At 43.5% G+C, this 15,473-nt stretch overlaps 1 protein-coding gene across 11 annotated transcripts in view; it reads right to left on the minus strand.

The window, feature by feature from the left end:
* Positions 1–776: 776 nt before the first annotated feature.
* Positions 777–15,473, minus strand: part of SUN1 (Sad1 and UNC84 domain containing 1) — a 44,131-nt gene continuing 29,434 nt past the window's right edge. For all 11 annotated transcript variants that reach the window (XM_066609455.1, XM_066609457.1, XM_066609446.1 and 8 more), the window contains 13 exons: positions 13,902–13,995; positions 13,341–13,402; positions 12,294–12,442; positions 11,205–11,441; positions 10,265–10,351; positions 8,514–8,557; positions 8,293–8,431; positions 7,683–7,937; positions 7,074–7,158; positions 5,396–5,511; positions 5,102–5,269; positions 3,748–3,840; positions 777–2,899 (listed from right to left, as the gene is read on the minus strand). In XM_066609455.1, coding sequence (XP_066465552.1) covers positions 2,786–2,899; positions 3,748–3,840; positions 5,102–5,269; positions 5,396–5,511; positions 7,074–7,158; positions 7,683–7,937; positions 8,293–8,431; positions 8,514–8,557; positions 10,265–10,351; positions 11,205–11,441; positions 12,294–12,442; positions 13,341–13,402; positions 13,902–13,995 — 1,643 coding nt within the window. In that variant the 3' untranslated portion in view covers positions 777–2,785. The remainder of the gene's footprint in view (positions 2,900–3,747; positions 3,841–5,101; positions 5,270–5,395; positions 5,512–7,073; positions 7,159–7,682; positions 7,938–8,292; positions 8,432–8,513; positions 8,558–10,264; positions 10,352–11,204; positions 11,442–12,293; positions 12,443–13,340; positions 13,403–13,901; positions 13,996–15,473) is intronic.

The raw sequence follows: 15,473 nt of genomic DNA on the forward strand, positions 1-15,473 counted from the left end.
CCTGTCTGGCATACAGGTTTGGAAAGTGGCACACACACTTGATATCGCTGGTGAAGTAAGGTGAAGATCCCCACCTTACTCTGTATAAAATCTTCAAGGAGGCAGGGAAAGGCAGTGGAGAAAGGGTGGAGAGGAATCAAGTGCTTGCAGTGCCTCAGCAAAAGCATGAGAACCTCTTCACTCCACTGGAGCATCGCGCCCAACAGTGTCAAACTGATCCCTCCAAGACCCTAAGCAGGGCATGAAGTTCTTAGTTGCTTATGGTGGGAGTATGCATTTTAAGCTTTTTAAATTTGTGCCATTCTGTATTATTTGGCCATTATTGCACTTTATATTTAATTTCTATTTTTGTATTTTACTGTTTTTTCTGTATACTGTACACCACAACTTCAGCACTCTGTTTATTCAGAAAATGGGATATAAATATTATATTGTATTTCTAAATAAAGAGGATGGGATATAAATAATTTCAATAAAGGATCTAACATTTCCCCATTTGCCTCTGAGATCTACCTCTCATTGGTAGGTACATTAAAACTCTCTAAGCCCTCACAAGATAATGCTGTTAGCCCAGTTTGTCCAGTCCTTTTGAAAAGCCTTTAAATAGCAGCTCAAGCAGTCTACTACTTTGTGTGTATGAGGTCCAGCCCATCAAGCACAGGTTTTTGCCAAGAGTTACATATAAAAACTGTAATGATGGCAGTGTCAACTGCTTGGAGGGCCCAGGAAAATCCCAGAAATATTTAAGGGAGACATTCAGCATAACTACCCAAAAGAAAAAGAAAAAGAAATTTTATTACTTAGTTCCAAACTTTACATGCACTTTCAAAAATTAAAACTCTTAAACATTTTCAATAGCTTTGTGTCAGTTTGGAGGCAGCAAAGGATACCAGAGACAAATATTTTTGAAAAAGCATTTACAAAAATACATTGCACAAAGTCCTATCTTTAAAAATAAGTTAGTGTTATTCAAAAATATTCCCCTCCCCCTCAGCCCCCCCACTTAGGTTTTATATAGGATAATTCCAATTTATATATTTAACCTACAATATATGAAACACCTGTACATGTTTAGCAAGCTCTTTTCAACAGGCCATTGGTTCCATTTCTAGCTGAACTTAGGTGAACAGTCTTCCTCTGGAGAAAACATTTTATAAATATTTGAGGACTCTTGTGCAACATACACTAACTCTATTAAGAAAACCAGTTAGCACCATCTCATCTTTCCAACAAGAATACAATGTGTGTATTATGATAAATTGATCCCCCAAAAGCAGATCATGAGTAAGGTAGCATTGAAGGAGTCTTTTTTTTTTTTTAAAGAAGATTTCTAAATATTTCCAAATTCAATTCAAAAAGATTCCAAGTTGTAGAGGTGTGTGAATAGTTGGTCAGTTAAAGGAGACTTCCATATTATGTAGAATTTTCTGGTAAACTGCAACTGCAGTCCTGAAGTTTACAGTCCAATTGCTGTGTTTTAAGTATATTGGTGATGTTTTTGGAAAACCGATGTACACATGCACACCCTAATGCTTTCTTTCACACATTCATGTTTTGTGAGGTTTCCCCTGGCTTTCCAGAGACTAGCAGCAAGCCCAGGGTACTCCAGCAAGGCTTTGAGAGAAGATAAACTCAACAAAAACACAGAATGTGTCAAGAAGCCCCAGGCACAAATCACGCTGACACATGACTGCATTTGGCCCAACCCCTTCTAAGTCTGGTTGCTCTTCTACATTCACACAACATCTACTTTGCAATCTCTTGTACCACAATTCAGTCCAAGCCATTTTTGTAAGTGGCCTCTTCCTCCTTCACAGTTGTCCTTTTCTTGAAGCACTTGGCCACACTTTCATTACCCCCCCCCCCCAAGAGAACATCCTGATTCATTCAATCACTCACCAGACCTGCTCAAGAGGAGAATCTTTTGTTGTTGTTGTTGCAAAGAGGTTTAAAATGGTGATTTTTATTTAAAAACAAGCATTATCCATGTATGTTGTTCCATAATCTTTTTTACAGGTTTGGGTTCTGTTTTCTCTCTGCTGTTGGCAACACTGAATCAAGAGACACTTTTATCAATTAAGTTTTCTTTTAGCAAGATGTTCCAAATCAAGGAGATGGATAAAAGCGGAGATTGGAACTCTCCCCTCAAAATCACAGCACTGGTGGAAAATCCAGCTGAGAAATATGGAGCACATGAAGTCAGGATTGGGAGGTGTAGTTAGAATGCACTCATGCCGCACAACTCTCCATTCATTTCAAGAGGGGAGGAGAGACTTGTGTGAAAACTTCACACAAGCCCGATTAAAATGACTGGAAACTGCACAAGTCACCCAGTGTGACAATTGCACTCAGGATCCCCTTTTTTAAATCTCTGGTTAAGAGAAGTGCATAGGCAAGCCCAAACATTAAAAGCCGAGTCCTAGCTGCCCCAAAGAGAGTTTTAAAAGCTTTATACTCTGAAGTAATAAAATGTTTACCTGTTTGTTAACTGGGTGTTGCAAAAACGAGAGCGGATGACATGCAATATTTTTCTCTGAATGAACACGTTAAAAAAAAGATATAAAGCTGTCTGGCAGTTACAAGCTGAGCATCGGAGCATATAACCGTTGGGTTTGGTGTACCATTTTGCTGGCCGTCTTCTACGCTTAGCCGAGGAGGAGTATGGACTCTGCAGCATGCTGTGTATCCCTCATCTCTGAAGGACTCCAGTGTTCCAGGCTTTCCCTTTATATACATATAGACAGAAAAATGTACAACAAGAAGTAGGAAAGCACACGCATCATGTTCATCCGGCAGGCGTCCCGTGCACTCTGAACCGATAGAGGCATGTGTACTCCGTGTGGCCCCAGTTCGAAAAAATCCTCAGTTCCACAATCTGGAATGGTTTTTCGGGTGCCTCCTCCAAAGCAGGGAGAAAAAAAATGAGCACAATCTTAGAATATCTGCTAATTTATTTTTAAAAAAGCATCTGTAGCATAAATATTATTTATTTGAATGAGAAGTACACATTATTAATACAACCCAATGGTAATGCCCACCCATTTCACCAGGAGCAGTGCACATGCTTAAATCTCTCCCACCAAAATCAATAGAACCTTAGCAAGGGTACGGAGTTGGCGAGTGGTGCCTTTACCTTTAAAGAACTACAATCTTGCATTCTGTACCAGTTGCTACGCATTCCTTCTCATCTGCTGCCAAGTCCTCATGAACAGGTCAAAAAGGTCTTGTGATGAGAAGTATCATCAGCAAAGGGGCTAATAAACATTTCTGGGGACTAGTTAGCAGCTTCAGCGGATATATGAGTAAGGCTGGTACAAACAAGAGATATTTGTATATTAAATTGTCACAGGCGTAGTCAATTGATTACCAGTCAAGGAACAGAACAGAATACAGTCAGCCCTTGGCATCTGTGGGGGATCCATTTCTGGACCCCCCGCAGATGCCAGTTTCTGTGGATAATGGAATCAGCAGACAGGAATCCACAGAAAAGGCCTAATTGTACCTCCTGGATGCGACCTAAAAAGTCTTCCGGTCCCGTGCAGGAGGTACAAGGAAGTCCACCTGATGCGTGGTTGGCACCTGCATTGAGTCAAATTTGGACAATGAGGGTGGCTTTAGAACAGGCAGCTATCTGCATGTCATGAGTCCACGACACTCCTGTGAAAACACAGGCATGGATATAGAACATGAAGAAGCAAAAATACAAGTATACTTTACAACTGCACTCTTCCAGTGATATCAACATACCGTCACTTGGAACATCTGCAGCGGCTCTCCGTCTTGGTTATACATATAGTGCCCTAGAAGCACACCCTCTTCCTGATATTCATTTTCAAGACCCTGCCAACACACAAAAGGAATTTAATATTCTCCAAATTCTCACCAGAGAAGGCATAAGATTCTGTTAAGATTTAATAATAATAATAATAATAATAAACAACTTTATTTATATCCCGCCCTTCTCCCTAAAGGGACCCAGGGCAGCTAGCAACATGTAAAAAAAAAACAGATTTTAAAAACATTAAACACATAGCAGATAAAAACATTTAAAAACACATTACAGAGGCCATAAAAACAGTAGTCAGATAAAAGACAGAATAAAAGAGCAAATCACAGAGGAATCAAGCCTGTAAAACGCTAAAAGATGTATAAAAATGTTAAGAAGGCCAGAAATCAGAAGGCTTGTATAAACAACAGTGTTTTCAGGCCTCGCCGAAAACTCTCAAGAGAGGGAGCCATTCTCAAATCAAGAGGAAGGGAGTTCCATAATGTTGGTGACACTACCGAGAAGGCCCTATTTCTTGCAGCCGCCCCCCGGACCTCCTTGGGTGGCGGCACTTGTAAAAAGGCCTTCTCTGATGACCTGAGAGGGCGAGCCGGATTGTACGGGAGTAGGTGGTCTCTAAGATATCCTGGCTAAGAGCAGTATAGGGCTTTAAAGGTCAAAACCAGCACCTTGAATTGGGCCCGGAAACAAATGGGCAGCCAATGTAGCCCCCGTTTCCGACTCCCACAGGCCTTAAAAGGGAAAGATCCAGTATACCATGACATTGGGGTGTATCCTAAGATATTCATGACCAACTCCTTTGGAAGAAATGGGATTTAAGTACACTATGACTCATCTTGCCTCACTGACTTCAGTGCTGCTTAATCAAGAAACAATCCACAGAACCAAGAGATTATAAAAGGAGGGATAAGGAACACACGTTCCTCCCCCACAAATATTTTCAAGAGAAGCAGCCATTTAGCTCTTGGATTGAATACAGACCATAGCAAACCTCAGTTTGCTCAGTTATAGTGTATTACAAGTAACTAAAGTATTCTCTATGCTCGGAATGACAACTGAATTTTATAAATAGTTGCATCGTCATTTTCCGATTTTATTTTGCACGTGCTATCATTGAGAGTTAAACATCCTGGCTTATCATTTACTGAAAGCTCTCGCATTTTTCAGACAAATACCTTCCCAAGCAGCTCAGATCAATCTATGTGGATTTTTTTTTTAAGGCTCACACCTTTTCAAGTGACAGAACGCAACTACCATGTGGGAAAGGGAGTGTTAACAAGCCAACTTGCACTCATCTGGTTTTGTCACACTTACATATACTGAAAAATCCTTTGGTGCGCTGGTGATGTTGCCTGTGGGCGAGAGCGTTTTTGGTATATGTTCCAGGGTGAATGCTGTAGGGTAGATCAGCATGGAGAGCCTAACAACAAGATATCCCTGCGATCCTTTGAAAGCCCAGCAGTTTCCAGGATACATGTCAGGCTGAGGAGGTTAAGGGGAAAAAGTAATAGTTCAATGAATAAAGCAAGAACACATCAGATACAAACACAATGCCTTTTACACAGAATTATACTAGCACGCCTCCTAAGTTGCTATCACTCCAATTACCTGGATCACGACTCGAGGAGACTGAGAGAAATACCACAGAGGAATCCCAAAGAGACTAATCAAGGCTGTTTTGGTTTCGTAAGTCTCTGAACAGCGGGTACTCAGAATACTGCCACCTTGAAGAGAAGAGACAGAAGTTGATGCACGCAACCTGATCATTAGGAAACTACTCCATTTTGTCACTAAGGCAACGCAGGACTAGTTTACATACAGTTTGGGAAAAAGTATACTTAAACAAGTTCTGCTACAATGCTGCTGTTTTCAACAACTTTTTGGTGGAACTTCAGACAAGCCAGTCAAATCACTTGCTGGTTGCTGATGGGTAGGAGTATCTACTTTCTCCTCCATGGGGCAGCACAGCCTTACCTTGGAAGAGCCAAGGAGGCCAAACGAGGCTTGTGAAAGCATCCAATTTGACTTCTAACGTTCCCAGTCCTTGTTTAACAATACAGTCCTCAGATGCTTCTTGGGTACGTATGAACACATGCACAGATGCTGCCTGCCCAAACACACCAGCCTCAACTCAGATATAAATAGCATCAGTGTGCTATACAGACGACCCCCCCCCCATATCCACAGTTCACTGTGCCCTTCCACCCATTACCTCCACTTACGAAGTCGCACAAAGGAATCATGTACTTCCTTTAACCAGACATGTTAAGCAAAAAGCTTGTAGCAAGACAAGCAAGCACCCAGCCTGCAGCTAGGGAGGGTGACTCAGCAAATGTTAACAAGAAGCAGCTTTGCTGAGCAGTTCCCTTTAGCTGAAGGTTGCCTGCCTGCTTTTCTTGCTACAAGCTTTCTGCTTATAGTGTCTGGTTAAAGGAAGTACATGATTCTTTTGTGCAATTACACTGGTGTTGCTGGAGGGGGGGATGCGAAGTTTCTTTAGGTGCCTGGCACCTGAAGGAACTTAGTGTTCCCCCCCCTCCAGGAATGCCAGTGTGCAACATAAATGAAGGTAATGGGTATGGGGGGGCAGAGCTAGGGTCCCCTGTATCTACTGTTTCCTATATCCGCAGTGGGGCCAGGAACACATCATCCGCGGATATACATATATCATAGCTGAAATCAAAATTATGATGTCAGGTCTGCATTATGGTTCTCCATACAATTGCCATGTGACTCACGCCAATCTAAGGGTTAATACAGATAAATATACCTCCCCTTTAACTTAAGTGATCAGAAGTCACACTCATCCCCACCTTCTCCTCTTCTCTTTGAGAATAAATCCCACGATTCCCAACTTTGTAGAGGGAACATTTGCACCAAATATACTTTTTCAGTGCTCACTAGGTCTCCCATTTAATGCCACACTGTCATGTTGAGAAGCACTCTGAGAACTTTGGCACATTTCTGAACTCCCACCACTAACTGCTTAAAAAAAATGAAGCATATTGGTTGGGGTTTTTTTTACATTTTTTTTTAAAGAATTCTCCAGTGGTCAAGGGCAGATTGCTTTACTTAACAAAACTAACAGGTATTTTACCTATTCCGTTCCAACCCACTCAATTCTCATTTCCAATCATCTCACACACAAGTACTTTAGTGTCTAAGATTAAGTCTGACAAAGGGTAAAATAAGGATTTAAATTCTGCTTGGGTGCTTTATAACCTGCTGCTCACAGTCCCTGGGTAGAAACAGGCTTTGGCAGACATTTTCCCCCTACTGTACTTGCCTCCAGATTCCAAAGCGAAGTCTACCATGCCAGTCTTGTCTTGAGAATAAAGCTTCAGTGCATTGTTGACAATGATGCGTGCTTGCTGCAGATAGATACATAGAAAAGAGAATGAGAAGTCATGACAGTTTTTATTCCAGCACTTTGACTAGTCAATGCAAGTAAAACACCCATTGTACAACTGTCATAGAAGAATTGGCTTATACTGTGGGGACAAATCTGAACATGCTTTTTACAAAGGCAATGCCCAAGCATGCCAATTTGCTTTTACAAAGCAATGCCCAAGCATGCCAATGACTCATTCACTAGATCTGAGGGTCCCAAATAGCAGCACAACTTGCCTCCCTGCATCAAGAAATCGAAACAGGTGCCAAATGCTCAAGATCTTAACATCTGTCACCTTAATTTCCTCTTCCTTATTAGATTGTAAGCTTCCAGGCAAGTTCTGCATCATCTAAAAAAATTCTGCATAAAGCCTAGGATGTTTTAGACTCATCACAAAGAAATATTATGGTCACTGTCTTATAATTAGATGTACTTCAACATTAAGCTGCACCATCAGAGGGGAAACTGGGAAACCATAGGCGGAAGTGGTCTTTGCTTGCTCACCGCTTCGGTGATGCCTGAAACCCCAGCCTCATTCACAACGCTTGTGACCACTTCTGAAATGGGTTGCGAGTTTGTGACGGACATGTTGAGAGTTATGTTCTTGAGGATGCGCATCTCCAAGTCTTGTAGCAAAACCTGCAGGTCATCCTTGCTCACGAATTTGGAGGTGAGCCACTGAAGCAGCGATTCCGGCAAGTCTCCTTGTTGGTTACCAAAAAGCATGAACTTGACCGATTCTTTAACCTGGGCATCTACCTAGAAACATAACACCACATGGTAAATTAAACTACTAGTTGGGGATTGCTTTCAAAATTAAAAAAAAGAATCTGTTTTAACCCATTTTTGCCTGGCCCACAGGTGCACACATTTGGTCCCTGTTGCGTGTATGCAACTTTGGGCAGAAATGGCTTAATGTTTGCTATTCCCCCGCTCCCCAACAATCAGACTGCCACCCTGTGCCAAACATTACATTTGAGTGGCTTCAACATGACCCTGTTTTAATCAAACTGCACCAGAAATAATAGTTTGGGCGCAAGAGGCTGCATCAAATCTGGTTACACAAATGCCGGGTTTCATTATTTGTTAGTGAAGGGATCCTAATTGAATGTACCTTTCCATGAAGTGTATCAACTGAGTCACAGCAAGTTTTCATGCCCTGCAGTCCCAGCAGCTCTGATTTCATGTTAGCCAACTCCAGTTCCACATGCTTAATCTTCGATAAGAGGCGCTGGTTTTGTTCATCACTGTCACTGATAAACAAGAGCACAAGACCATAATAAAAAGACCATATACTGGATCAGACACAAGTGAACCTATTTGCTGTAGTCATACCTTGCTGTTCTTGCTTTGGTCACCTCAAGCTCCTTCTGGATGCCCTGAAAAACAAGAAATTATTAAATCACATGCATTCCCTTAATCTGAGCTATTAAAAAGGGTAACCAGGAAGCAGAGATTCCCAAGTGACAAGACCTGGGACTAGCAGAGGCAGTAGAGATAGGGAACCAATTCAGCAGAAATCAGTGTTAGTTTGCAAAAACCCCCTTAGCATCAATAATTGGAGCTTGGATGTTCTCTCTGCGTAGGTGGCAGAAGTTGGACTCCAGCTGTGAGTTGCATGTGACTTGGAGAAATCCTTCTTAAAACTACTCTAAGGTGGTTGTTACTGTAATCCAACGTCTGTCAATTAGCCCAACATATGGCTACGGGGGACGGAGGTAAGTCACAAGACTGAATGGCACAGTCTGTTCTTCAGAGGACACACGAGACCATACATAACATATAGAGTTCCACATGAGACAATTTATCAGGAGACTGAAACCTAGTTTCTAATCTTATTTCCACTAGGTTTCCTTGGCAAGTGAAAAATCTCTCTCTCTCTTGCTTATCCCAAATAAGACCTCAGTCAATCCAATTCACTCTCCTGTATGATCAGAGGACATTCCTTCTTTTCTAGCACGTCAGAGAAGTGTTTGACTTAATGTTTTAGACCAGGGGTGCCCAAACCCCGGCCCGGGGGCCACTTGCGGCCCTTGAGGCCTCTCAATGCGGCCCTCAGGGAGCCCCCAGTCTCCAATGAGCCTCTGGCCCTCCTGAGATTTGTTGGAGCCCACACTGGCCCGATGCAACTGCTCTCAACATGATGGCCAACTGTTCGACCTTTCACATGAGCTGTGGTATGAGGGCTCCCTCCATTGCTTGCTGTTTCACATCTGTGATGCAGCAGTGGCAGCAAAGGAAAGGCAAGCCTTGCTTTGTGCAAGGCCTTTTATAGGCCTTGAGCTATTGCAAGACCTTCATTCATTCATATAAGTTCATCTTTAATAAATTCATTTATGTAAACTTATGTAAATTTATTCAAATTTTAAATGTAAATTAATTTTTTTTCCCCCGGCCCCCGAAACAGTGTCAGAGAGATGATGTGGCCCTCCTGCCAAAAACTTTGGACACCCCTGTTTTAGACAATGCACCCTGGGGTGGGAGGCAAATAGTTCAATGATGGAAAAACACTGTTCTAGCTCTCCAAACCTATCTGGTACTTTGCAACACAGCGCAAGTCTCTCGAAGCAGCTTAGAAAAGCATTTCAGCCTCACAACCATCCTGTGAGAGAGACTATGTCTTGCCCAGGGCCACCTAGTAGGGTTTGGAGGTGAGTGAGGATTTGAACTTGCCTTTCTTGACAGACAGACCTGGCACTTTAGTGAGGATGCTGAACTCTCTGTCTGTGCCCAAGTCTTCCTTAAGTTGGCAATTTGGAAACAAGCTTTACACTTTCAGGAATACTTTCCTTATCAGCATGTAAGGGGGAACCTCTAAGGTTCTGCCATAGGATCCCTGCACACTGCCCAGAATTCTGAAGCAAGCCCTTAAGCTGTACACAGTGCACAGCTAAGTCCCTGGAGCCTCACTATCATTCCACACACACTGAACATATGCCCTAAAAACATCCCCTCTCCACAGCCCCCCCCCCCACACCTATGTTTGCTTGGAATCATACTGTACGTTTCACTGGCACTTCCTTCCAAGTAAAAGCATACCCAGAATTTTAGCCTCTGTTAAGTAAATTAAAGAAGCCTACCAGTACCTCAGACTTCTCAGAGAGTTTTGCAAGGAGATCTTCCAAGACCACGATGCGCCACTCATGTTCTTGATGCAAGGCCAAGTAGTCGGGCTTTAAAGATAAAACAGAGAGAGCTTCAGAGTCATACAATGATTAGCCATCAGACTGTGGAAAGAATCTGTTGGATTCTTCCCACGTTTAAAGGCTGAAAGGCTTTCGCAAGTGCAGTCCCAGATAACCACTCTCTCCATAATTAATGACCAGGCAAGATATTTCATATTGTTTTGGAAGAAACAAAAGGGAAAAGAATAATTGCAAAATCCTTCTTCGAATAAAACCCACCTGTGGAAAATCTGGCAACTTGGCTCCAACGGAAAGAGCCACTGCAGGTGTGCCTGAGGCCCTGCGCGTGCCCCGAGAGACCCGACTTTCATTTTTTGAATACTCTGCCTGTCCCCCTCCCTGCCCTGTGCCATAGGGCTAAACTGCTTTTGAGAGTTGTCCCAGTTTCCTGGGTGGGGTGTCGCTGCACTGGGAGAGGTTAGAAGGGGAGCTGCTGCGCCCAAGCCCCCTCTGGGTAGGCAGAAGCAGGTGCGCTGTTTGCATCCAGGCCTAAGCAAATTAGAATGATTCAACTCTGCTGATCTTCACACAGAAACTTGCACGGAACCTACTGGGTGTTGCTTCTGCATCTCAAAAGTGTGTTTTTCATGTTCCTATCCTCAGTTTTAATCAAACAAATTTAGTCTATTGGACTGTTTCCAGTTTGAATAACTGAAATATAATTTGCTAGACTATTACACCCCCCCCCAGTGCAGGCTGAAAATGCTTTTACCCACCCACACAAATTCCAATTTCCCACTTCAATTTTCTTGCCTAAGCATCCAAACAGGTAAAGCATTTTAGTGACAATTCAACAGCGATCACACTGAATTCCCCGTTGGAAGCAGAAGTTCCACATTACCATGGCGTGCAAAGTTTCATCTGTTTTCGCTTCTTTAGCATGCTGGCCCACTACATTCTTTATGAGCGTCAATATTTCACTTTTGTCACTCATCTGGGTAACTTGATCCTGGAAGTTCTGCACCAGATGTAGCATTTTGTCATATTCTTCGTCCCGATGCCGCCATCTCTCAGACATTAAGGCCATCTGCTTTTCCAGTTCACTCACACGGCCAGAATAAAAGAACTTCATGTTTTCCTAAAAATTCAAGAGCATTTATTCTCATTACTCCCAACATTACTAGATGCTGCAGACACTCAGGTGTCAAATTAACATTGCATACTTGGGGGGGTGGGGGTGGAGAAGAATTCAAGCTCATTTCTAAATCAAGCAATTAAATCAATCAGGTATAAATCTTAGGCTGCAATCCTAACCACATTTTCCTGAGAGTAAGCCCTATAGAACAAAATAGGACTTACTTCTGAGTAGACCTGGTTAGGATTGTGCAGTTCCTAATCAAGTAATCTGCAGTTGATACTTTTGTTTTGGAGGCTGCATGTTTTTACACTCAAGTCCTTATGTGTGAACGTAGGGCACAAAAGCAGGTGTGGCATATATAGATCTGCCCCCATTTAGTCACAGCAGGTTTCTATGAACTATTGAGGTGGATGAGATTAAAATTAGAGCCTTTCCTTTATGCTTGGTATTTTGTAAAGCAGCCTTTCCCAAACTGTGCATTGTGACCCAATTTTTGTTGGATTGTGGGTCTGCTGAGGCCTGGAAACTACAGAACAAAATGGTGCACTCCTTGTTATTAACTGCGCCATGCCACATTGCCAGAACTGTGTGTCGCACTGGTGTTTGGGAAAGCGGCACAGCCAATGACAAACTAGATTATAAACAAAACAAAAGGACAGCACCAGGCAAGTGCCATTCCAGATTGCTATGCAACAGATTGGGTACTCATTGGCAGGTGGTCAGATGGAAGGCAGCCGTCTACTATGAAACTGAGAAAGCTCTCCAACTGCTACTGCTAAGAACATTGCCATCGGCCCCTGGGCATTTGCAGCTGTGAATGCCGCCTTTTTAGGACATGAAGGAATAGCTTACATCTGGATGTTGAGGAGATGAATCCGGAAGAGGTTCAATGACCTTGACAATGTCTTCCCACCTGTGTGTTCTATGAATACTTGACACACTTGTCCAATTGAGAGTTGGCAGTAATGAAAGGAGACCTTCAGGGACCCAGTGCCATAAACCTGAGGAAAGGATATTGAAGCAAACAAGAAAAAAAGAGAAAAGCCTCAGGATTTCATGACTTTGAAAAAGTAAGATCAGCCAACGAAAGCCGCTTTAATAAAATATTATACATTAGATCAACCACCACAGATCTCAGTTTGATCCCTTCATAAAGCAGACGTTAAATCATGGAAATCCAGTATCAAAGTAACCTAGCAGTGTCCACCCTTCCCATTTATTGATTGGATTTATGATCCAGCCTTCTACCATTTAGGTTTTCTAGGTGGCTTACAACATATTTGAATCAAGTTGTTTCAGCCTCAAAGAGGTGGTGGTGCTCTACAGCTCTTCCACTCTGAAGCAAACCCACAGGTTCCTTTATCTAATTTGGAGCGCCAATACCTGCTGACTGGGTGGCAAGGAGGATTCTCTCTGGAAGGGGACTGAGGTAGTTTATTTTTCAGCATCTGTGGTGGTCTGGGGTGTTTTGGTCTCAGGGGCGAGGTAAACAGCAAGCCCACCCTGGAAGAACCTGCCCCCTGACCAAATGCAAAAGTAGAACAGATAGTGTCCAGGGCGGGCGATCAGGTTCTGCCCCGCAGTTTCTCCCACAGCCAGCTGACTTAATGGAATTAACAACTGTTGGCATTTCTACTACTCAATCCCCTTTTTAAAGGCACCACCACATCCTGTGGCAAAACGTTCCACAGACTAACTACACACTGGGTAAAGAAATATTTTCTTTTGCCAGTTCTAACTCTCCAGGCAGTCAATTTTAGTGGATGACCCCTGGTCCTGGTGTTCTTCATTCAGTGGAATTCTTCACACAGTGTAGGCCCATTGTGAACGGAGTATGCCCAATATAAACAGGCACCCTAGACTTTCACAGGCTCCTGCTGCCAATGCATTTCCACTCACCTAGCAATAGCAGCAATAGCGGGAGGAGAAACAGCAGCCACCGGAACATCTGTGGAAGGCACCTGAGAGAGAGAGAGAGAGAGAGAGAGAGATTTCATTGCAAGCACACATTTGTTCACTAAGCTGCCTAAAGAAGTTACACATTTGGTCAACAGGCAACCATAAAGGCTAATTGTTTCTAAAGCTGAATAATAATAATAATGATAAACTTTATTTATATCCCGCCCTTCTCCCTAAAGGGACCCAGGGATAGAAACAAATCTATCCCCAGTTCTGCCATACTTCCGGATAACCTATAACTATGGTAATCGCACTATGGCAGCCAAATCTTTGACTCATTCAGAGTGTCTGAGAAAAGAACAGCAAGCAATTCAGACAGCTCCTGTATGCACGTGCAAAGGCCTAAAACGAGCCAGGGGACTTTTCTCCCTTGAGCAGTGGCCCTCCATGCTGTGTGGCAGACTGCTGCTGGCTTACTAGGAGGGACGCGCCATCAAATCAAGCTGGTCTACAAATGTGTAGACTGCACAGGACCAAGTTCCGTGAGAAAGCCTTACGAACCTTGTAAGAAGAAATACATTCAGCAAAGAAATCAGGGTAACAAGCTGATACCATCCCGTCCCAAGCCACCAAAACACTGCTGCAGCCGCCTTCCCTGGAAGAGAAGAGACACACTAGATGAACTGGGGACACGTGGAAACAGTTGCTTAGGAGGGTCATTTTCAAACTCTCAATCCTCGGGGAAAACTTCTCCACAACACGTCTGCCAATGAAACCCAATCCACTGCAGAGGATTCTGAGGCATATCCTAGGATAAGGGTGTCACACTCATTTCATACAGCAAGCCGAATAGCATCCATGGTGCCAGCTGAGGGCCGGAAGTGACATCATTAAATGGGAAGTGATGCCATTAAGCATCACTTAATGGTCAGAAATAAGCACTTCGTTCTCATGTAGGAACTCATTAGTTGCAAATGACAGAAAAGTGTGCAAATCTTGATCATATTTTCAAGATATGGGAAAGCCAAACTATCAGGTGGGCTGCCCTTTCAGCAATGCTGAATCTACCAAGGCATCACTTTGCAGCTCAGGTGCACACCTGAGCAAAAGTGGTGCTGCTGAAAGGGGGGGGGGACCTGCATAATAATTGAGCTCTCTCAGCTTCTTGGCAGTGTCTCCCTCTCGCTCTGCCTCTTCCCCTATAGAAGGGTTTTCCAAACCCCAGCCCAGAGGCCAGATCTGGGTTTGGGGAAAGACCTCTACTCTGTGAGGTATGAGCTTACCGTTCCGCATCCGCACCGTGAAACTTCCATGCAGATCTGGGCACAGGGATGTCCTGAGGCAGTTGCGTCTGAGACCTGCCTGGATGTCCTTCTGAGACACTGGGCAACAGATGCAACTGCCCAGAGTGACCCTGTGCCCAGATCTACATGGAAATCACGCGGCATGGAAGCGGAACGGTAAGTTCCAATTCAAATGGGGACTGGTTTGGCGATGCACAGCAGTCACAAGCTTCGTGCCCGCTGACCTATAGCATTCCTTGCCTTCTGAGGTCTTCTTTTGTCTCCCCTTCTCAGAGCCTTAGCAGAAGTTGCGCAGCTGAAAGGACAATGTCGGGAGAACCCAATTATCACAGGGGCCACATAAAGAGCTTCCAGGGGCCTTACGTTTGACACCCTTGCCCTAGGACATTGCCTTAGTTTACACTGGACACAGGCTAGGCTTGCAGGACCTAACTGTAGCTCTGGGTAAGCACTGGCAACAAACTCCTATAGTTACACATAGTAGGAGATAATCCGGAATGTGTCTTTTAGGCAGGTTTGTTCACCATGGCTGATATTTTCCCTGAGGAAAGCCATGCTTCCTTGAAACAAGAGTTTGAAAACCACTGGCTTAAGAAGAGACTGCACAAAAGCACAGTTGAGCATTGCACAAGGATACTGCGCTACACACACATTTCTGAGTGGAATGACACTGGCAGAATGACAACACACATGCAGTTAAAAAGAAAGATCAATCAGCTTGTCATGCCTTCACACTACCAGTTCTGTACTGATGTTCTAGAATTAACTGCAGAAAGAAAAAAGTCATGCAGCTGGGAGTTTTAGCAAAGCATCGACTGATGGTGATAAT

Source organism: Tiliqua scincoides, chromosome 13 (genome assembly GCF_035046505.1).
Source record: "Tiliqua scincoides isolate rTilSci1 chromosome 13, rTilSci1.hap2, whole genome shotgun sequence".
Classification (NCBI taxonomy): domain Eukaryota; kingdom Metazoa; phylum Chordata; class Lepidosauria; order Squamata; family Scincidae; genus Tiliqua; species Tiliqua scincoides.